We start from the raw sequence: 23,077 nt of genomic DNA on the forward strand, positions 1-23,077 counted from the left end.
GACAAATATGATAAAATTTCACTATATTCCATGGCTCATTACTGTAGAGCCTTGGGTCAAATACATTCCTAAAATGCCAGGCATGCTAGAGTAAAATGTGGTTACCCATTGTGAATACCAAACAGTTGTGGATACTGCCCACACCCCTGCCAGGATGAGGGAGTAGAGAGGGAAGAAGGGATCTAGTGGCTTCCTTACTACCTCCTGGCCTCCCACATGCCGGAGCCAGGGCCATAGCCAACACCCACACTTCCCTTCTGCTCCATGGTTCTGCCAGGGCGATGGAGGATCTGGCTGCAGGTTTGTGCTGGCTGCATTGGCATTCCAGCAGGGGCAGAAAGAAAGGGGAAGTTGATAGGGGTGTATGTGAGACCGGTCCTACCACGGCAAGCATACCTCATCAGGCTGGTCCAGGTCCTTCAGGTGCAGATCTTGAATGAGGTACTCCACAATGTGCACATTATTGCTCTGAGCTGCAAAGTGAAGGGCATTCATTCCATCCTGAGGACAGCCAGGGTAGAGGAGATCATCACATAGTGATCTCAAGACCTTCCTTTCTGCACTGTGAGGTGAGAGCTTATGTCCAGGTGTGATGCACATACCGACCTGATTCGTGGCTCTCTGGTCTGCTCCAGCGCTAACCAGCATGAGCATGATCTCGAGGCTTCCAGACCAGGCTGCAAGGTGAATTACTGTCAAGCCATGCTTTCCCAAGAAGAGAGAAGAAAAGAACACATGATCTGAAGTCACCAAAAGCCAAGTTAATAGTCAACTGTTGAAAATTAAGAAACAGGAAGAGAATTTCATAGATAGCAAAGATGATATTTCATTTCTATGGGGAAAACAAATAAATGGTGCAGGCACAAGTGGTTCTCCATAGGGAAGAAAATAAAATTAAGTCCTATATCTTATCACAAACACACAAAAGCACACAAACAATAAATATATTAGAAGAAAATCTAGACTGCAATGCACAATATCTTAATACAGAAGTTATAAAAGGAAAGATTGTTGATAAAGTCCATAAACAAAGAATTGATTCTCTAAATGTTTCTTAATAAAGATAAATCGTTACTTTCTCTAATATATGAAGCACTCTTACAAAACAACAAGAAAAAGGCAATTAAACCAATTGAAAAATGTACCAAAAAAGGTAACAGTGGAAAATGAAACCATTATAGTTTAAGCAATCTGGCAATCTCTATTAAAAATTTAAATACAACCAGCAATCCCACTCCTTGGAATCTGTACCATGAAAATAAGTTTTAAGACCTAATGTTATATCAACAAGGATATTAATTTTAACCCTTAAAATTGAGAACAAGGTAAATGTCTATCAATATAGGAATGCTGAACAAATTAGGGAATACATCATGCAGCCATTAAAAATCATGAATTACAGCTATAACAATTGACTTGGAGTACTTTCCATGAGGTAGCTGTTAAAATGTAAAAAATAAGTTGCAGATAAAATATAACATAATCCCATTTTTATAAAACAAGCAATGATCAGAAAAATTCATATATGTATATGTATATACAGTTGGTCCTCCATATCTGCAGGTTCCACATCTGTGTATTCAACAAACTATAAATTTAAAACATTTGGGTAAAAAATATTACATTGTTGCTGATGTGTATTATGCAGTTAGGCCTACATAGTCTATTTAAATATTTACAATTCCAATATAAAGAAAATGTACTCTTTTCTTCAAGGAACAACAATGTACAATAACTGGTTGAGGTTCTTCAAGAAATGTGCCCTAAACACAGTACCTCCCATTCATTTACAATTAATGTTTTATATTCAATAACACTAAGTCCAGTTTCACATATGGTAAAAAAAAAAAAAAAAAAAAAAAAGAGGTCAGAAATATTTGGGATAGAAGATAAATCACATTTTGATAAGAGCTCAAAATTTCCCTAAGAGGTCACTCCTAATTTCCAATCCACCAACACTTAAAGATTTCAAACACTAACTATAAAATCCAAAAACCAGGAATTCAAGCTGTAAACAACTCGAGTCTCTGAAGCCATAAATTCAGAGTGGAACCATTGTTTCTCAAAGGCAAGGAATCACCGCTCACAGATGTTAATTCCCCCCACGAGAACTGTCATAAAACTAAGTCTTATACTATCAAACTGACACACCTGAGACAGTTTATGAGCATGTGTCATGGATTACAGTCACTGTCGGTACACAATGCTCTGTACAGTATAAAATGCCCACTGCCACTAACAACCTGTCCTCGTTACCAGTCTGGTCATAGGTGAGAAGGTCAATAACTTCCCCTGGGAACATTTGCTCTTGAGGAGTTTCCCAGAAATAAGAAGCTCTGAGAGCAGATGGTGGTCATTATTCTCTGAGCATCATGTGCACTCCACCTGGGATCCTTTGTTCACACCTGGAAGAATAGCTTCCTTTGACCTATTCTGCCTCTTCCCAAGACTCTGGAATGCTACCCACTTTGAACCTGGAGTCCTCAGCATCTGGGCTATGCATTTGATCCTTATCATGCAGTGCCTCAATTGGTACACATCTGTTACATCCTGGTCCTTGCTCCCCCAGTAGGTTATAGGCCCCTCAAAGCAGGGGCTGTATCTCATGCCAGTCCTTCCAGACACAATCACCTGAGGATCCTGTTAAGTCACAGATTCTAATTCAAAAGGTGAGGGGTGGGCCCGAGAGTCTGCATTTCTAAGAAGCTCTCAGGTAATACCAGTGCTTCTGGTCCAGGACCACACTTTGAGTGGCAAGAACTTGTATCTAGTTGAATGCCCAGAAGTTGGCATTGAGATTTAACCCACAACAAGCACTGAATAAATACTGATGGTGAAGGGCTTCAATGATTGACTCTGCAAACAGGTGTTAGAACTTACAAAACAGATTAGCCAAGTCAAAGCCAGGGATCCTCAACCAAATAAAGAAGCTACCAGGTCTAACCAAACATGGCATTGTTTGAATTACAAAAATAATTTTATTAGTTATATACTAATGCCACTGTAATTAAATTAGTTATAGGAATATTTAACTTAGTGAACCTGTCAAGGCAGAGTATAGCGACACATCATAAATTACTATGCCTTTTACCTGACAGCACTTCAGTCTCATAAGGCAAATTACAAGAAGCTTCCAAATGGGAAAAGCCTCAAATAGAATAAGTTGGTAAAATATTTTGTGAATAATTGACTTATACTCTGACATAAACCAGCAGTATATTTAATATATTAGAAACATGGTGTTTAACAGAAAAATGCTATTCCACCTAAGCAATGAATACATAGGTATTTGCCGTACAATTCTATTTTCTTTTATAGCATACTAGAGGCCCGGTGCATGAAATTCATGCACTGGGGTGGGGGGTTGAGGGGAGTCCCTCAGCCCAGATTGCGAAAGGGTGCAGGCCAGGCCGAGGAACCCACTGGTACATGATTGGGGCAGGGAGGGATGCGAGAGGTTGGCCAGCTGGGGATCGGCCAGACCCCAACAGCAAGCTAACCTACCGGTTGGAGTGTCTGCCCCCTGGTGGTCAGTGCACGTCATAGCGAGCAGTTGAGTGGCCTTAGCATACCATTAGCATATTACACCTTGATTGGTTGAATGACCAACCAGACGACCAGACACTTAGCATATTAGGCTTTATTATATAGGATTAAAGATTTGGGTTTTCGGTCCTGGTTAAGATGGGGTAACCAGGACCCTGTCTCTCTCACCAAATGTGACTAGAATCTCTGGACAGAATGCATGGAGAAGCTATCTGAGAAATCTAAGAAGTAAATGGTAATAGGTAGATTGGGGAAGAAAACCAGAACCCAAACTATAAACAATTAGGGTTTCCTGATATTTTGTTTGTTTGTTTTTTCCCTTCATACCTTCCCACTTAGACTCATGGAAGTGCACATCACAGAATTACACCCTGGGCGGGAACAGAAAAAGCTCCAAGAGAAGCCCTCTCTGGTCTAAGGACCGGAAGGTGGACCCTATAGGACAGAAAAGGGAAGGGAAATCCTGTTTCTTTTTTCTCTTCTGGCCCTGCCCCAGGCAAGCCTCACTCCCAAAGCTGTAACCCTATGGTAGGAGGGGTAGCAGCAGTGATTGGGCAAGCATCTAAAACTCTGACAGTGGGCCCTAGCCGGTTTGGCTCGGTGGATGGAGCGTCGGCCTGCAGACTGAAGGGTCCCAGGTTCGATTCCGGTTAAGGGCACATGCCTGGTTGTGGGCTCGATCTCCAGTGGGGTGTGTGCAGAAGGCAGCTGATCAATGGTTCTCATCATTGATGTTTCTATCTCTCTCTCCCTCTTCCTTCCTCTCTGAAATCAATAAAAATATATTATAAATAAAATAAAATAAAACTCTGACAGTGGGAATCCTTCTCTCTGACCAGAGAAATTGTGGTCAGAGAGGGGGTATGAGTGGGAGGGGGAACTCATGTTATTTCTTTTCCTCTCTTAGTCCTGGAGGCAGACCCAACTGTGAGAAATACATAGTGGAACTGGGAGACTACACCCTTAGCTCTCTAGTCAGAGGACCAGGAAAAAGGGGAGAGGGGCCCTGAAGCTGGAAAATAAGGGGAGATGGTCTTGGAGAAGCGAGAACTCAAGAAAGCAATCCCATGAAGTTGTGTATGTATTCCTGGCCTCACCCCTGACTTGTACATGAACCTGAACCTAAACAGCTTGACAAAAGCTTGGAGAACAGCTAGAGCACTGTCCAAGTCTCAGACTGGCCCTGAATGGTGCACAGGTTAGACAGATGCAGACAGCACTGTAAAGATGTTGAAAATGTAGTGACATGGTAGCAAATGGTGTTGAAGAAACTGGTCATCCATATGTAAGAAAACAAAAAACAAAAAACAAAAACCTTGCAGCTATTCCTCACACCTTATACTTAAATTAACTCAAAATGGACAATAGAACTAAATGTAAAACAGAAGTCTATAAAAGTTTTAAAGAAAAATATAAGAAAAGTCTTCATGACCTTAAGTTACACAAATCATTCTTAGATATAACACAATATAAAATGCTAGAGGCCCAGTGCACAAAATTGTGCACAGGTAGGGTCCCTAGGCCTGGCTGGCGATCAGAGCCGATCTGTGGGGTGACTGGTGGGGCAATCGGGGCTCCTGCTGGCACCTGCCTTGGCCAGCCTGGCACTGCTCGCTCACGGGGACTGCCCCTACCGCCGCCACCAGTCACCTCCTTCTGCGGGGTGACTGACAGGACAATCAGGGGGTCCCCTTCTGGCACCTGCTTTGGCCAACCTGGTGCCGCCCACTCGCCAGCCCCACCCCCTGCTGCCGCCAGTCGCCTCCCTCTGTGGGGTGACTGGCAGGGCAATTGGGGGGGTTCCCCCTGCTGGCACCTGCCTTGGCTGGCCTGGGGCCTGCAGGCTGGGGGCAGCTCCTGCATTGACCATCTGCCCCTGGTGGTCAGTGCGCATCATAGCAACCGGTCATTCCGCCGGACATTCCACCCTTTGATTGATTTGCATATAAGGCTTTTATTATATAGGATAAGTATCCCGGCTGCTGTGGCTCAGTTGGTTGAGTGTTGACCCATGCACCAAGAGGTCACTCATTTGATACCCAAGTAGGGGGCATGCAGGAGACAGCCGATGTTTCTATCTCTCTCTCCCTCTCCCTCTTTCTCTAAAATCAATTTTAAAAACTATATAAAAATATATAAGTAAATTGCACTTCATCAAAATTTAAAACTTTTGGTCTAAAAAAACATGAAAAGCTACAGAATATGAGAAAATATTTGCAAATCACATATCTGACTAAATATTTGTATCTATAACACAAAAATAACTATCAAAATCAACAATAAGAAAACAAACAACCAATTTTAAAAAATATTCAAAAGATTTGAATAGATACATCACCAAAAAAGATACATGAAGGGTAAATAACACAAGAAAAGACACAACCTCCCATTAAAGAAATGCAAATTAAAACCACAATGAGAAGCTAATACAAGTACCTATTAGAATGGCTAAAAGTAAGAAATGACAATACCAAGTGCTGATGAAGATGTGAAACAACTGGAACTCTGCTATATGGCTGGTGGGAATGAAAATGGAACAGCCACTCTAGAAAACTGTCTAGAAGCTTCTTGTACATCACTTACTATATGACCCAGTAATCTCAGTCCTAGGTATTTGCACCTAAGAAATGAAAACCTATCCTATATAATAAAAGGCTAATACTACCAAACAGCAGAATAACTGGTTGCTATGATGCACACTGACCATCAGGGGGCAGACACTCAATGCTGAGCGCTGCTCAGCCAGAAACCGGGCTCACGGCTGGCGAGTGCAGCGACAGTGGCGGAAGCCTCTCCTGCCTCCGACAGTGCTAAGGAGCAGCGAGCCAAGTGGTAAGGAGCAGCAAGCAGGCGGATGGTAAGGAGCGAGGGCTCCCAGACATCCCCTGAGGGGTCCCAGACAGTTAGAGGGTGCAGGTCAGGCTGAGGGACCCTCCGAGTGCACACATTTCATGCACCGGGCCTCTAGTGCTTATATAAATGCCTATACATGGATGTTTTTAGAAGGTTTGTAACAATTAAAAACTGGACATCCGGTCAGCGTGGCTCAGTGGTAGAGCACTGGCCTATGAACCAGGAGGTCATGGTTTGATTCCCGGTCAGGGCACATGCCCGGGTTGTGGGCTCAATCCCCAGTGTGGGACGGGAATGATTCTCTCTCATCATTGATATTTCTATCTCTCTTCCTCTCTAAAATTAATAAAATATTTTTTAACACAAACAACACTCCCCCCACCAGAAACACAGAATAACAGACTTCAGTAGGGTGGGAGGTTGCGGGGGAAGGGACAGGAAGAGATTAACCAAAGAACATATATGCATAACCCATGGACACAGATAATAGCATGGGGAAAACCTGGGGTGGGGAAGGGCTGGGTGGAGGGGGACAAAAAGGGAGAAAATGGGAGACATCTGTAATACTGTCAACAATAAAATAAAATTATCTTCCTAATACATAAAAACCCAGGGTCCATAACCAAAGGCTCGACCAAACACCAGAAGTCAGTCCTGCAGTCAGTGTTGGGTTGAGGGGGCTGCAGATCAGGCCTGGAGAGAGGCCCGAAGAGAGAAGCAGGGTCTGATCCGCAGCCTCCATGGCAGCTGTTGATCAGCCATTGCCTCTCTCTTTCTCTCCTGGCTTCGCCAGCAGCCATGCCTCTGTTTCTCTCCAGGCCTCTGCGGGGGCTGCTGATCAGCCTGCCTCTCTGATCAGGCACAGAGATAGGCCCGGAGACACTGACTGGCATAGAAACCAACCAATCAAAACCAAATCTGGGTGAACTGTGAGGAGCCAATGGCTGCCTAGGAGGCGGAGCTTTTGGCACTGACTGGGATAGAAACCGACCAATCAGAACCAAATTGGCTGGCAGAGGAGGGCAGTTGGGGGTGAGATCAGGCCGGCAGGGGAGGGAAGTTAGGGGTGATCAGGCAGGCAGAGGCCGTTAGGGGCAATTAGGCTGGCAGGGGAGAGCAGCTGGGGGCAAGATCAAGACAGCAGGGGAGGGCAGTTGGGAGCAAGATCAGGCCAGCAGGGGAGGGCAGTTAGGGGTGATCAGGCAGGCAGAGGCAGTTGGGGGCAAGATCAGGCTGGCAGGGGAGAGCAGTTGGGGATGATCAGGCAGGCAGGCAGAGGCAGTTAGGGGCAATCAGGCAGGCAGGCAGAGGGGTTAGGGGTGACCAGGCAGGCAGGCAGGTGAGCAGTTAGGAGCCAGTGGTCCCAGTTTGTGAGAGGGATGCCCGACTGCTGGTTTAGGCCCAATCCCTGTGGGCCTGATTCCTGTGGGATCGGGACTAAACCGGCAGTTGGACATCCCCCAAGGGGTCCTTGATTGGGGAGGGTGCAGGCTGGGCTGAGGGAACCCCATCCTCTGTGCGCTAATTTCATGCACCGGGCCACTAGTGTAAAATAAAATAAATAAATCAAGGAGTGGTAAAAAACTGGAAACAACTCTAATGTCCTTCAACTGGTGAATGGATAAACAAACTGTTATAGCCATATAGTGGAATACTATTCAGCAATAAAAGGGAGGAATTATTGATACATACAACAGAGCCATTTTGCTGAGTGAATGAAGCCAGTGTCAAAGGTTATACATACTATACAATATTATTTATATGGCATTCTCAAAAAGGCAAAACTATAGAGATGGAGAAAAGTGGTTGCCAGGGTTATGGGGTCTTTGAGTACAAAGAGCCTCATGATACAAATGTTTAGTATTTTGATTAGGGTGGTGGCTACATGAATCTACGAACATGTGTTAAAATTCGTAGCACTGTATGCCAAAAAACCACCCAAAACTTAATTGTATAGTCTATTAATTTAAGAATTAAAGTAAAGGCCCTGGCCAGGGAGCTCAGTTGGTTCAAGCATCGTCCCAGGTTGTGGGTTTAATACCCGGTCAAGGAACATACAAGAATGAATTATAATGAATGCATAAATAAGCAGAACAACAAATCCATGTTTTTCTCTCTCTCCCTCATTCTCTCTGTCCCTGTCTCTGCCTCTCTGTCTCTCTTCCCCTCTCTAAAAAATCAATTAAAAAATTAAAATAAAATAAAAAGTTATTGTATCAGGATTTCAATGTCAAAAGAATAGATCCTTCACAATCAGGTCTATGACCAAAGTATCTTTTGCAGGCTAACTAACACTGAAAAATAATCAACCATTTCCAGACCTAACATACATGTTCCTTAAGTACCATTACCATAACACAACTTATTACATTCACAATGTTGGAGTACTTCTGGTGTCAATTTTTTAAAAAGGGTAGTTCTTCATTCTGCTTCTGTTACTGATCAATCTACTTGCCCCAAAATACCAGAGCAATAAAAAAGAGAGGGATGTACCCTACTGGTGAAACAAGGAGAAATTCTCATCGTTGTCTAGACCACGTCTATGATTGCCAACAAAACCAACAAAACGATCAATTGGTTTGAACGGACCTCATTCATTTACCTTCCGAAGACTTAGTAAGAACACACTAAACCCAAGTCCTGTAAGACATGACGGTAGAGCGATGCTGAGCCTTATCCTCCACAGACTCACTTCGGAGAGAAAACAGACCAGCTCTGTGGAGCACTGGATAAAGTTGGGAGAAGGGGGTGGAAAATCCTCACGATGGGTTCTCACATCTGAGCGGACGAATTGGCTGATTTGTGGGCAATGGTATGGTCTCTGGAGTCAGTTAAGCCAGGTCCAAATCCTGCCTCCACCCCTTCTTAGATGTAATTTTGGGGGGCAAGCTATTTAATCTTTCTCAGACTCCACATCTGTAAATTGGTTATTATAGTATTACTTTTCTTATAAGTTTGAGGGACTAAATATTCAAATCCTAAGACTGGTACCTAGTACATACTACATGTTTATTAAGCCTTCTTTCTTTTTTTATATGGAATGCTTCACGAATTTGCGTGTCATCTTTGTGCAGGGGCCATGCTAAGCCTGTCTGTACCATTCCAATTTTAGTATATGTGCTGCCAAAGAGAGCACAAGCTTTATTTCTTTATCAGAGTTCACAGGGCAAAGTCAAGATTTAATGTCCCTGAGGCCAGTTAGCTTCTATCTTCCATGTCCCAAATTATACTCTGAGAAACCATTTTATTTTTACAAATGCATGCTACTAGCCATAATGTGAATATGGGAAAATAAATAAAAGCCTAAGTGCTATAGGCAATGGATAAACAATTTAGTCACCAAATACAGAGCACATAATACTAGTACATATATTCTCAAAGAGACCTTTCCAAAATGAATACTGCCAATGGAAACATTTTGTGCATATGTGAAGAAAAGATAACTGAAGTGACCAGATTTCCCCATACATTTGTTCTGCTCCAATTCATCCTACCAAAGGAAGATGAGCTTACCTTATCAGCAACACCCATCCTGGCCTTGTGATTAAGCAAGAATTCCACCGCAGCCCTAACCAGTTTGGCTCAGTGGATAGAGCGTCGGCCTGCGGACTCAAGGGTCCCAGGTTCGATTCCGGTCAAGGGCATGTACCTTGGTTGTGGGCACATACCCAGTGGGGAGTGTGCAGGAGGCAGCTGATTGATGTTTCTAACTCTCTATCCCTCTCCCTTCCTCTCTGTAAAAAATCAATAAAATATATATTAAAAAAAAAAATCCACCGCAGATAAATGATTTGCCCCCACTGCAAAATGCAGGGCTGTGCAGTTCATTGGAGGAAATAATTGTGTTTTCAGTAATCTGATTTTTATTTAGCCTTTTTAAGATGCCAATTTCTAGAATGACCATATTTTCTATCAGGTGCTTGTATTTTTATTACTTATCTGCTCGTTTTTGTCTTTGAAACTAGTGAGAATTGTATCTAGCATAATCTTGCCTTCATCTATTATCAGAAATACCAGAGAACTTGGCAGTCCACTGGAGGATATGCCCCACGCTGAAATCTATTGCATAACTTATCATTGCCTGTAACAGTAGAATGAATTTCAACTTAGAGTGAAAGTTATATTTTCCCCATATGCAATCATTAAAAATGGTAAATTTTTTCTGGTTAGAACATATTGATAATGCATAACAAAAATTTTCTTAGATTTTCAATACATACATATGTGGTCTTTCATCTGTAATTTTTTGGACTGTAAATTTTACTGAAGCAAACAAATTCTTCTGAAAGGGAGGGAATGGGGAAGAGAGGAGAAAGAAACAGGCACAGAGGAAGAAAGCTATGGTCTTTGGCTCAGGGGATAGAGCGTTGGCTTGTAGACCAAAGGATCCTGGGCCCGATACCGGTCAAGGGCATGAATCTCGGTTGCAGGCTCTGCGGGGCATGCAGGAGGCAACCAATCAATGTATCTCTCTCACATTGGTGTTTTTCTCTGTCTCCCTCTCTCCTTTTTACTCTCTCTAAAAATCGATGGGAAAAATATCCTCGGGTGAGAATAAAAAAAAGAAAGCGATGAATATCTTTTTCTTCACAGGAAAGCCCCCAAGGTGCTTCTGAGATGTCCAGAGACAGTTTAATGTGTTTCAAACAATGGATGTTTTGCTTGCAAATAAAACTCACCTCATACTTCCCATATTCTAGACACTGTTTTTGCTTCCAAAGAAGGCCCTTTGTTTCATATAAAAAATTTATTGCAAAAATATGAGAACGGTTTAAATTAAACATCTGATTTCCTTGTTAGCTAAACTGGTGATAAACTAAGTTTGACAAAACATTACTTATCTTGACGTTGCCCGCAATCTAGAGCTATGTTGAAATATGTCAAATTTGGGCTTATACAACCCCTTAACTTTATTTGTGAATAAAAATGCAAGTCAAAACAGCATCCAAGATAATTCAATAAAACCACCTACAGTTTTTCATCTCTTCATCCCAGATTTTAAGGAACATTACAAGTAACCATGTCAACAATTTACAGTAAACAGGCCTAATAGAGATGTCATTATAAAGAATAATACAATTCACCAGGAGTTTATAATAATTTGCCATACTAACTATAAGTTAAAGTGGTCTAGGTTGTACTATTTCTCCAAGTACTTTAATATAAAAATATGGTTTAAAATACCAGGATGTTATATGTAAAAAAATTGAAATGGTTATAAAATTATATTGAAGAATCTATTTCCTGCTACTTGGAAAAATGATTACAGTAAAAAATTATTATTGCTTTACTTATTCAACAATTAACCTAAACAACAGTTTCAAAGATCCTTGCTTATTTTTTTTCTCTTTTTTTTTTCTTGATTCCTTTTTTCTTTTATTTTTTTTTTTTGTTACTAAAGTTGTTATGCTGCAAAAATTTGTACTTCTAGGAGGTATTATAGACAATGAATATATATACACCCATAACACATCAGACACCCACACATGTACATAATATATACATAAGCACATATCCCCTCACATACTAGTACACACATGAATAACTGCTAAACATCCTTCCCCTGCATATGATGCAAGACTTCAGTTTCTATGACCTCACTGCCTGGGGTAGATCCAGGTTTTGTGGAACCTGAAGTTTACACTCTTTAGAAAGCCCCATTTAACGCCAGAGTCAGAAAACGTAACCAATTGTAGTTAAAATTTCTCAATTCTTCATATTTTACAAAATCATATTGCCATGGGAACATCTGCTAGAACCCTCTGAATGCCTTGGAACTTTTGTTTCATTTAACAATAAAATTACCTCCGACATCCCTATCTTGCACCACTCCACAAATTGTCCTAAGCAATTGACACAGCCCCCAGTGAGTTCACTTTAATAAACCCTACTTTGAGGGGCTATCAGGGAATCCCCACAAAACCAAGCAGTAGGAAGCTTCTATTCTGGCAGTGGGCTTCTCTCCCAAACCCAGCAATCAAAGAACAACTAAGAGCCAGGTTTCAGAAAGGGCTCCATTGCCCAACATGTACTATATTTCAAAAGCAGTAGAATGAAAACCCATACTGCCTTTAGATTTTTTTAAAATATATTTTTATTGATTTTAGAGAGGAAGGGAGAGGGAGAGATAGAAACATCAATGATGAGAGAGAATCATTGATTGGCTGCCTCCTGCACACCCCACAATGGGATCAAGCCCACAACCCGGGCATGTGCCCTTGACTGGAATTGAACCTGGGACCCTTCAGTCTGCAGGCTGACACTCTATCCCCTGAGCCAAATGGGCTGGGGCTGCTTTTAGATTTTAAATGTGGAAGAACCAAACACACAGGACATAACTGGGGAGAAAACAACCCAGAGATGCAGAAAAAAGGTTCTGCCTTTCCAGAATGTGTGAGGCCAAAGTCATCCACAGCCCATCATCTAGGACCAAGCCCAGGCCCATAACCTTGACAGTTGGCTTTACTGCCCACCCACAGACTTTGCACAGATGTGCATGAAGACCGCGCGCACTTCCCCTCTTTAAGATAAATTGGAACCCGCAGAGCCCATTCAGTGCTGATTTCACCGTTAGCATAAACACTCTGGAGTTACCAACAAAGGAGATATCTCTTATTTCATTCAGCACAATCATTTTTATTTTTATTATATTTCAGTTGACCTGTGTAAACCCAAGCCACCCTTAGAGTAGTCACTGTCACATTAGTGAATTCTACTCACATTGTTCACAGCGTTAATGTTAACCTTCTTTTCAAACAGCTTCTCCATAAGATCCAAATTATTGCTTTTAGCAGCATTCCGGAGGCTTCTCTCATTTGGCAATACTGAAAGCAAGCAAGCATGACTGGGGGGGGGTTTAAAGAGGATGAAGAAAAAACAAACCTCATTTGGTAAACCTTTTAACTCTATAAAAACTTGAAACTACAGCCTTGAGCCTTTCTCATTCTGCCATTCTGAACACGGGAACTTTGCTTCAATGTTTTATAAAGCTGTAGTGCTAAGATGCTGCTTTCTCCTCGCTCCACAAGTGTTTTCACACGCTTAAAAATATCCCTGGTCCCAACAAATAATGATTCCCGAGGACCACCCTGAAGTCAGCAATGCAGTATCTGGCTCTAGGAGGCTGGGAAGTAGCCAGGGACTTCCCAGGGGACGTTGTTTGTGAAATGTTTATAAAAGATTAGACAGGGAGAAGCTCAAATGCTCCACACAGAGATAAAATTGTTGTCTGCAGAACCCTGTGCAGATGCCAGGCCTGCCAAAACAAAACTTTAAAATGCAGCACATGCTGACTCCCTAATTAGAAAGAATATATGCACCCCTATGTTCACTGCAGCGTTATTTACAACAGCCAAGATACCAAGTGTCCATCAGTAGATGACTGGATAAAAAAAAAAAAAGCTGTGGTACATTTACACAATGGAATATTACTAGGGAAAGGAAGGAAGGAAGGAAGGAAGGAAGGAAGGAAGGAAGGGAGGGAGGGAGGGAGGGAGGGAGGGAGGGAGGGAGGGAGGGAGGGAGGGAGGGAGGGAGGAAAGAAAAGAAAAGAAATTTTGCCTTTTGTGACAGCATGGATGGACCTGGAGAATATTAGGCTAAGAAGTGAAATAAGCCAGTCAGAGAAAGACAGGTACCATATGATTTCACTTACATGTGGAATCTTATATGTGGAATCTAATTAACAAAATAAATTCACAAAGTGGAGACAGACTCCTGAATACAGAGAACAGACTGATAGCCGTCAGGGGGAGAGGGTTGGGGGCTGGGTGAGAAGGGTGAAGGGATTAAGCAAAGAAAAACTCATGGACACAGACAACGGCATGGTGATTTCCAAAGGAAAAGGGGAAGTGAGGGGAGGTAGAAAGTAAAGGGGAGATAAATGGTGATGGAAGGAGACTTGACTTGGGATTGTAAACACACAGTACAATATACAGATGATGTATTGTAAAATTGTATACCTGAAACCTCTTTAGTTTTATTAACCAACTAGAGTCTGTGCACCAGGGGTTCCTTGGCCTGGCCTGCAACCTCTTGAAATCCAGGACCCCTCAGGGGATGTCGGACTGCCAGTTTCAGCCCAATCCCCACAGGCCAGGCCAAGGGACCCCACCAGTGCATGAATCCGTGCACCAGGCCTTTAGTATGCTTGTAAGATCTTTGGTTAATCTCTTCCCGCCTCCCCGCTCCCCCTTCCCTCTGAGATTCATCAGTCTGTTCCATGTTTCCAAGCCTGTGCGTTGAGCATCTACCCCCTGGTGGTCAGTGCACGTCATAGATACCTGTCAAACAGTCAAATGGTTGAATGGTTGCTTAGGCTTTTATATATATAGATGTCACCCAATAAATTCAATGAAAAAATAAAATAAAATCCAGCACATCATATAAATATACACAAAGGCTAAAAGGGATGAACATGTTTTATTCTCATTTATATGAAAGGAGAGAAAAGTAGATTCACACCTACTATTAACATTACATATCACACATACACACATTTCACCTAGCACAGAGAAGATCCAGGATTTATTTACTTATTGTTATGTAGGGGAGGAGAGGGCTCACAGGGGACAACCCCAACACTGGAGGATAAAGTCAGAATTGGAAAAATGTGAAATCACCAATAAACCATCTCCAAAAAGAAAGGACCCAAAGAGAGGTTTTGTAGATGTATTGCTGAGTAGCTTCCCTAGCATCTACCACAGACTCTTTATAATGCCACCAAGTCCAATCAAAGACCAGGGAGTGTCTTCATTCTTTCTATCACCTGGATCCCTCTCTCCTTCCACCCCTACTCTTGTTACCACCCTGTAATGTCATCATCCATGAAGCACCTAGTCTCAGTTCCCTGATCCCTGCCCTAATAATCTTACCCTCTATCTGACCTCAGTCACCCAATTTCAGGGTCATACCCTTGACCTGCTCATCCTCAAAAACTATTCTACTTCTCACATCTCACTTGGGCTCTGAATCCCACCCCTTCTCATCAATTATTTCATATATGTTTCCTAGACATTACCTCCTTTCTTCTCTGAATCATTTAATCATTCCCCTCAAAATACACAGCAATGCTATAATCCCTCCAGTGCAACTCCCCCCCAAACTGTCTCTTAACCTCACATTCCTTTCCAACGTGCCTCAGTTTATAATATAAATGGATTCCCAAGGCACAGTTGATCTGTTCCCTGCTTTAAAAACTTAAGTACAGAAAACTGACTTAAAGTCACACAATAAATCAGTACATGAATCAGGCTGTGAGATAACAGCACGTAAAACCCTTATTTGTAAAAGGGCTTAATCATTTCTATAAACATTCTCTTCCTTATGTGGGAAGAACGCGTTCCTTCTGTTCACAGTACAGGCCTAACCTGAGAAATGTGAACCAAATCGGGGATGGGGTGGATTCCGAGGTTGAGCCTGGAGCGCAGGGAGCGCAGGGAGCGCAGGGAGCGCAGGGAGCGCAGGGAGCGCAGGGAGCGCAGGGAGCGCAGGGAGCGCAGGGAGCGCAGGGAGCGCAGGGAGCGCAGGGAGCGCAGGGAGCGCAGGGAGCGCAGGGAGCGCAGGGAGCGCAGGGAGCGCAGGGAGCGCTGAGGCTTGGGGTCCGCTGGGGAGGGGGTGTCCCCAGCCCGGCCCGCCCCCAGCCCGGCCCCCACCAGATTGTCCAGACCTGGCCCAGGACTCACAGAGCTCGTGTCCCTCCGCCTCCTCCTCTGACGGCTCCGGGACGGGCCCCTCCAGGGCCGGGCGGCCGCGCCCCGCGGGTCTTCCCGAACCGCCTTCGCGGTGGCGGCCCCGCCCCCCGGGCTGCACGTCCACCCCGGGCCTCAGGGCGCAAGTGGGGCAGGTCGGTCCGAGTCCGGGGTTCTGTGGGCAGCTGGCCCGCTGCACAGGTGTGAGGCCCGGGGTTCTGTGGGCAGCTGGCCCGCTGCACAGGTGTGAGGCCCGGGGTTCTGTGGGCAGCTGGCCCCGGGGAAAAGGTGTGAGGTCCGCGGCAGGTTTGGCGGGCACGTGACATGATTTTGTTTTCCCTGAAGAAAAACATTTTGAGGAAATGCCCAGCTCATTCTCCAGCAATTCTTCGTACAATTTTGAGAACTGTGGAGGTTGGACTCATAACCAACACTACTGGAACTTCAAAATTAAACCATTTCTACATGGGCTTCCAGGATTTTCTTTGGAATAAAGGGACACTCTCAAGTTCTCTTTGGGTGTAAGCCTGGGTGACCCATTTTTAATGCACTTGTAACTTACTGGACTCCTTGTCTTGAGTATTATCACTTTCTTAGTAGTTTATACAATAACGAATTGGTGAAACACAGTAATCTACTTTGGGCAATCATGTGCCTAGCTAAAATTCTAATAATATGCAAGAAAAGTAGAATATTGAAGGACAACCAAGATCTCTGCCCGGAATCCCATGCAGTGTTTGGCAAATCGCGGCTCACGAGCCACATGCGGCTCTTTGGCCCCTTGAGTGTGGCTCTTCCACAAAATACCACAGCCTGGGCGAGTCTATTTGAAGAAGTGGCGTTAGAAGAAGTTTAAGGTTAAAAAATTTGGCTCTCAAAAGAAATTTCAATCATTGTACTGTTGATATTTGGCTCTGTTGACTAGTGAGTTTGCCGACCGCTGCGTGTCTAATGGATTACAACCAAATAAAAGCAGCTCACACCTGTGGGATGGCTCCAGCGGTCACATTGGAAGTGTAGCATATTCTAGGAGTGAAAAAAATGTGAGCCCTCATAAAACTAGATTTGACCCCAGAACTAACCCACCTTTTTTGTAAGTGTACTGGTACACACAGATTCGCGGGTGCACGGACCTAAGAGAAGGGAGAGAGCCCTGGCCGGTTTGGCTCAGTGGATAGAGCATCAGCCTGTGGACCAAAGGGCCCTGGGTTCGATTCCAGTCAAGGGCATGTACCTTGGTTGCAGGCTCCTCCCTGGCCAGGGCCCTGGTCAGGGCTCCTGCAGCTGGCAACCAATCGATGTGTTTCTCTCACATCGATATATCTGTCTTTCCCTCTCTCTTCCATTCTCTCTAAAAGTCAATGGAAAAATATCCTCGGGTGAGGATTAACAAAAACAATAAATAAATAAAGGTGATTAAATGTTTAATGAGAGAGAGAGAGAAAAGGGAGAGAAACTGATGAAAATTGGAAAGCCAGAGATTAGGTAACTGCTAAGGGGTTAATAAAAGGTATAGAAAGTAGTGGATGTTTTCAAGAGGCCCCACAAAGGTAGACAAAATTCAATAGTAGACATGAGTTTGGCAGATTTTGTGTGTGTGTGTGTGTGTGTGTGTGTGTGTGTGTGTGTGTGTAATGTATGTATATCTATGTATACATATATATGTGTGAGTTTGAAATTATAGTAAATTTAAGAGACTGCAGTTAGAAAGGTTTAGCACCATTTGCTTCTGGATTATTTTCTGTCGCCCTGAGCCTTCTGTAGACAGCAACAATGAAATACTAAGACTGTCATAAATTAACTCACATTTGTAAGCGGGACAAGTTCAATATTATGGTTTGCTTAATAAATGGAATCATGTTTCCAATTCTCACCATATTATTAAGGTTTTTCTTGAACTGCTAATCCAATTGTGTATTACAAAGCAAAAGTGATTATTTCTTAATTATACAAAAGAACATTTTGTGCCCCAGATTTATTATAAAGCTATAGTAACACTATAGCTTTATAATAATGTTACTATAACTTTATAAAAAATCTTGGTATGTAATAGGACCTGTCCTTCTACCTTATTCTTGAGCTTTTGCTTTTCCATATAACATTTAGGATCTACTTAACTCCCAAGAAAAAAACATGAGGGATTTTGTTTTTATTTTCACTGAATTTATAGAAAAATTTGGGGAGAATAGTTTTATCATCCTTCCTATCATGAAGTTACTTTTTTCATTTCCTCAGATGTACTAATGATCTTCCAGTAATATTTTGTAGTTCCCAAGTTCTTGCATATTTCTTGATAGATACCTGCCATTTAGGTATCTTCTAGATCATTGTCATGTAAGAGATTATTTTTATTATATCTTCTAATTGGTTATTATGGTCTAGGAATGCCATTCATTTTGTATATTGATCTTGTAGTCATAACCTTGTTGAACTCTTATTAAATCTAGATTTTTTTTGAAAAAAATGTAGACAAACACAGTGTGACAATAGTTTTATTTTTGTTTCCAGTTTTCATTCATATTATTTATTAAATTGGCTAGGACCTCCAACAAAATAATAAGAGGGCACCCTTGTGTTAGTCCTAAGAAATGCTTCTAAAATTTCACCAATATGATATTTTATCTAGTTTTCTTTAGGAATTTTTTATGGTACAGGTAGAATTACTAAGACCCTGATTCGGTTTGGGGTAGCAATGGGCCCAGCTAAAAACTCCATTTCCCGGTTCCCTATATGGGGAATCCTTATTAGTTGCCCCACAATATGACAGTTTGAGATATGTGGAAATTATGTGGGGTTTCCGGGAAAGCTCCTTAAAGAGGGACACGTTTGTTGCCCTTTTTAAATTTTCTCTTTCTTGTCCTCCTACCTGGAACTCCCGTGTAGGGTTGGATGTGGAAAAGCCCATCTTGTGACCTCAAATCGACTGCGTGAGGCCAAGAAAATCAGAGGCTTCAAGTGAAAATTAAAACAGATATTTTAAAAAAGCTCTCAATTGGGCCTTTGTAACTCACAGCTGAAGTGAAATTCTGAACTCATACACAAAGTAGGGTGCTGCAAGTAACAAAACCTAATTTACAGAGTTGGCTTAGTGTTTGAGGGAGGACTTTGGGCAGTGGGGGCACAAATATCACTGGCTGAAAAGCTGGTGACTTATTTGATGGTGACAAAGTATTAGGTCAAACTGTCAACTGCTGTCCTTTGGAAAGCAGACCAAATGCTGATTGAGGCTGTAGTATCGGGAAGTATTAGAAGAAAAACTCAAAATGTTGGTATATGGCACTTTCTTGCTGTGTTCAGCAAAGTCCTAGAAGAGAGAAATATACTTTTTTTTTTTCTATTGAAGCTAGTAGCCTGCAGAGATGGAGGAAAAGCAGATGAGCAAAGCAGTTTCTACCATTTTTTTTTTTATTGTGATATAGGTCACATATGAACAAGAGTGCATAACATTTATTTGTACAGCTGAAAGAATATTTTTTAATGAACATCCATACAATCACCACGCAAGACAAGGAACAGAACACTGCCAGCATCCCAGAAGTTCCATGTACTATTGCCCAATCACATTTCCCTACCTTCACTCAGAGGAAATCATTATTCCAACCATCGGGACAACAACACTCATGCTTTTTAAAATACTTTGATCTCAAATGGATACATCTTTAACACAATATAGTCTAGCTTTAACTGTCTTGAATTTTATATAAATGGAATCATGTTGATGGCATCCTTCTATGACGTGCTTCTTTGGCTCCACATTATCTTTGTGATATCCACCCACATTCTGATTAGCTGTATCTATCCTTCATTTTCACCACTGTGCAGAATTCTGTTGTTGGAATATACAATGATAGAATTTAACCATCCCACCATTGCTGAATATTTGGTTAATTTCCAATTCCTGGCTATTACAGTACTACTATGAGCATTCTTATACATGCTTCCTAGGGAATGTGTTCAATAGTTTTCCCAGAGCAATGTATTAGCTAGGGTTCTGGCAGAAAAAAAAATTGTAATTTGAGATGAGTTTAATAAACGGACCATCTCTATAGGTGCGGGCAGGGTGTGGGGAAACCACAAAGGGTAGTGCAGCACCCCAGGGCTATTAAGAGCAAGGCTCTGTTGCCACTCCTAGGCTGAAGAGGTGAGGAAAGAAACGGATTATCAGAACCTGGAGAGTGAGCAGAGAATGCAATATGAAGATGGACACCTACAAGAGGTTGTAACCTTAGGTCAAGGGACTTAACAAAAAGGTACATGAAGGAATAAATACGCAACTTCACCTTTCTTCTTCCCTCAAATCTTCTGCAGTGGCTTCCCCATTGCCATGATACCCTGCTGGACATAAAGCAGGGTACTGAAGGGCAAAGTGTGATATGGAGGACAAACAGAAAATAACCAGGAGCCCAGCCAGTGTGGCTCAGTGGTTGACTGTTGACCCATGAACCAAGTGGTCACTGATTCGATTACTGGTCAGGGCGCATGCCCAGGTCACAGGCTCAATCTCCAGTAGGGAGCGTGCAGGAGGCAGCTGATCAATGATTTCCTCATCATTGATGTTTTTATCTCCCCCTCCTTCCTTTCTCTCTAAAAATCAATGAAAATATATTTTTAAAAAAGAAAAAGCAAATAACCAGGAAAGGTGTATATTTAGGAGTGCAGTTGCTGGGTTGTTGACAAAGGCAAATTGTTTTCCAAAGTGATTGTTTTCAAAGTAGGAGTTCATGTTGCTCCAAATCATGAACAGAACAATGGACCCTTTTTTCATTTTTGTGCATCTGGTAGGGTTGTAATGATATCTCTTTGTGTCTTTACTTTTCATTTCCCTATTACTAAAATGGCTGAGAATATGTACATGTTTCTTGGCCATTTTTATTTCTTCTTATGTCAAGTGCCATTTAAAGTCTTTTATCCAAATTTCTATTGGCCGTTTGTACTTTTCTTTTTACTGATTCATTGAAGTCATTTATATATTCTGGATTATATACTCTGGATACCAGTTTTTTTCTCAGTTATTGTGCTACAAATATGTTCTCCCAAGTCCTTCCTTATATTCTGACCCTATTTAGTAGATAAGATTATAAGTGCTTATACTTTGTAGCTTTGCTGTATTTTCTAAAAATGCCCCAAAGGAAAGTTATAATAGAAAAGAAAATGAGCCGTGGCCCGTTTGGCTCACTGGATAGAGTGTCGGCCTGCGGACTGAAGGTTCGCATTCCGGTCAAGGGCATGTGCCTTGGTTGCAGGCACATCTCCGGTGGGGGGTGTGCAGAGGGCAGCAGATCAATGATTCTGACTCTCTGTCCCTCTCCTTTCCTCTCTGTAGAGAATCAATAAAATATATTTTAAAAAAAGAAAATGAGTTGGATTAAATAGAAAAGGACGTGAAGAGAATTTTTAGCAAAGAAAACAGGAGTAAAAGCACTAAGGTGGAAAAAAAGTGGGAAGGAAGGAAACCATTTCTATTGGCTAAAAGATCGACTACATATTTTAAATTTTATTTTGAATTATTATTAAATATGACTAAATAGCATTCAATTAAATAAATCATCTAAATGAAAATAATTTAGTATTTAATGTTGAAAGCACGATAAATATAAACTTGAGGGAAGGTAGAAAACAAATATGGTGCTATCTACAATTGAAAAAAAAACAAGTAATATAAGAGAACAAAATATTTGTTTCTTTAAAGCAGCCACAAAATGGCTATCATCCTCATGTTTCAATTAAATACTTATTAATGATAAAAACTCTTACTGATAGCACTAAATTATCTGGAGAAACTACTTAACTACTTACTGTTAAGCTGTCTTCTTTCATAAATATTAATAAAAACATGACATAAATATAACTAAGATAAATGAGCTATTACAATACACATTCATCTTTTATACATTTTTCTCTAGAAGGTTATATAAAAATAAAGTGAGTATACAATTTATTCTTTATAGATTTGTGTAGAGTACAGACATAATTGCCATTTAAAGTTCTAGATAAGAAAATAATTTACCTTATATCAGACAAAAAATTTTTAAAGTGATCAAGTGCTTATTCATAAGAAGAAATTTTAATTTAAAAAATCAAATGAAGTCATATTAAGCAAAAATTTTTTTACACAGAAAATGATACTGTGATACTATTATCCTGAAAGAACAGAACCACTCATGCTAGTTCTGCTAACCAGTGGTTGGCAAACTCATTAGTCAACAGAGCCAAATATCAACAGTACAACAATTGAAATTTCTTTTAAGAGCCAAATTTTTTAAACTTAAACTTCTAATGCCACTTCTTCAAAATAGACTCGCCCAGGCCGTGGTATTTTGTGGAAGAGCCACACTCGCGAGCCGCAGTTTGCCGACCACTGCTCTAAGCTAATATTCTTTATAGAATGCATGATAAATATTAATTATGAATGCTCATGAGGTATCTGAAGGTACGAGGAACTAAAATACTAATATACACAATTGTAGAAGACACTAAGATCAAATATAGCAGATCAGTGCCAACAAATGGTTAAGTGCTGAAAAGTTCTTATGCTAAAAAAGGTTTCTGTGAAACTCTGAGAGCCCTTATAAAGAGATGGTTTTATATTCACTATAAAACTTAATAAAGACAGAAATCAATTTTGATCCCATTCCTTAATTTCTCATTTTAAAAATTTCTTTAACAGGAAGTGCAATTCTTATAATATCAAAAAGGTATACAGAAGTAAATTAGTATATATTCCAAATTCATGTACAGGAAATATCATTGGGGAGGGATTGCTGCATTGGCCATTCACTAAATGAATCTGTAAACTTAAAATGAGGAAGAATAGCTCAGTGATTATAAAAACAAGTTTCAATTAAAAATTAATGATAAAATGTTCAATGTTCACTTAAAAAAGATATCCAGGGTGTGTCTGGGATTCTTTGGTTTTATTTTCTTTGCTGTTGAGGATTTTGTCATCGATCCTGACCTAGAATTAAAAAACAACAAATTAAAATGCAGAA

At 41.4% G+C, this 23,077-nt stretch overlaps 2 protein-coding genes across 2 annotated transcripts in view; both read right to left on the minus strand.

The window, feature by feature from the left end:
- ANKDD1B (ankyrin repeat and death domain containing 1B) overlaps positions 1 to 18,993 on the minus strand; it is a gene marked incomplete at both ends in the record, with an annotated part of 49,916 nt that extends 30,923 nt beyond the window's left edge. The window contains 8 exon segments of the mRNA XM_080677476.1: positions 397 to 501; positions 607 to 705; positions 9,913 to 9,960; positions 10,177 to 10,227; positions 13,120 to 13,223; positions 15,642 to 15,651; positions 15,768 to 15,986; positions 18,955 to 18,993. Of these exon segments, the coding sequence (XP_080533602.1) occupies positions 397 to 501; positions 607 to 705; positions 9,913 to 9,960; positions 10,177 to 10,227; positions 13,120 to 13,223; positions 15,642 to 15,651; positions 15,768 to 15,986; positions 18,955 to 18,993 (675 nt within the window).
- Positions 18,994 to 19,498: 505 nt separating this feature from the next.
- The window catches only part of POLK (DNA polymerase kappa), a 74,134-nt gene continuing 70,555 nt past the window's right edge, over positions 19,499 to 23,077 (minus strand). The window contains exon 15 of the mRNA XM_080680333.1: positions 19,499 to 23,043. Coding sequence (XP_080536459.1) covers positions 22,959 to 23,043 — 85 coding nt within the window. The 3' untranslated portion in view covers positions 19,499 to 22,958. The remainder of the gene's footprint in view (positions 23,044 to 23,077) is intronic.

This window comes from Plecotus auritus (assembly GCF_963455305.1).
Source record: "Plecotus auritus genome assembly, chromosome: 7".
Lineage (NCBI taxonomy): Eukaryota > Metazoa > Chordata > Mammalia > Chiroptera > Vespertilionidae > Plecotus > Plecotus auritus.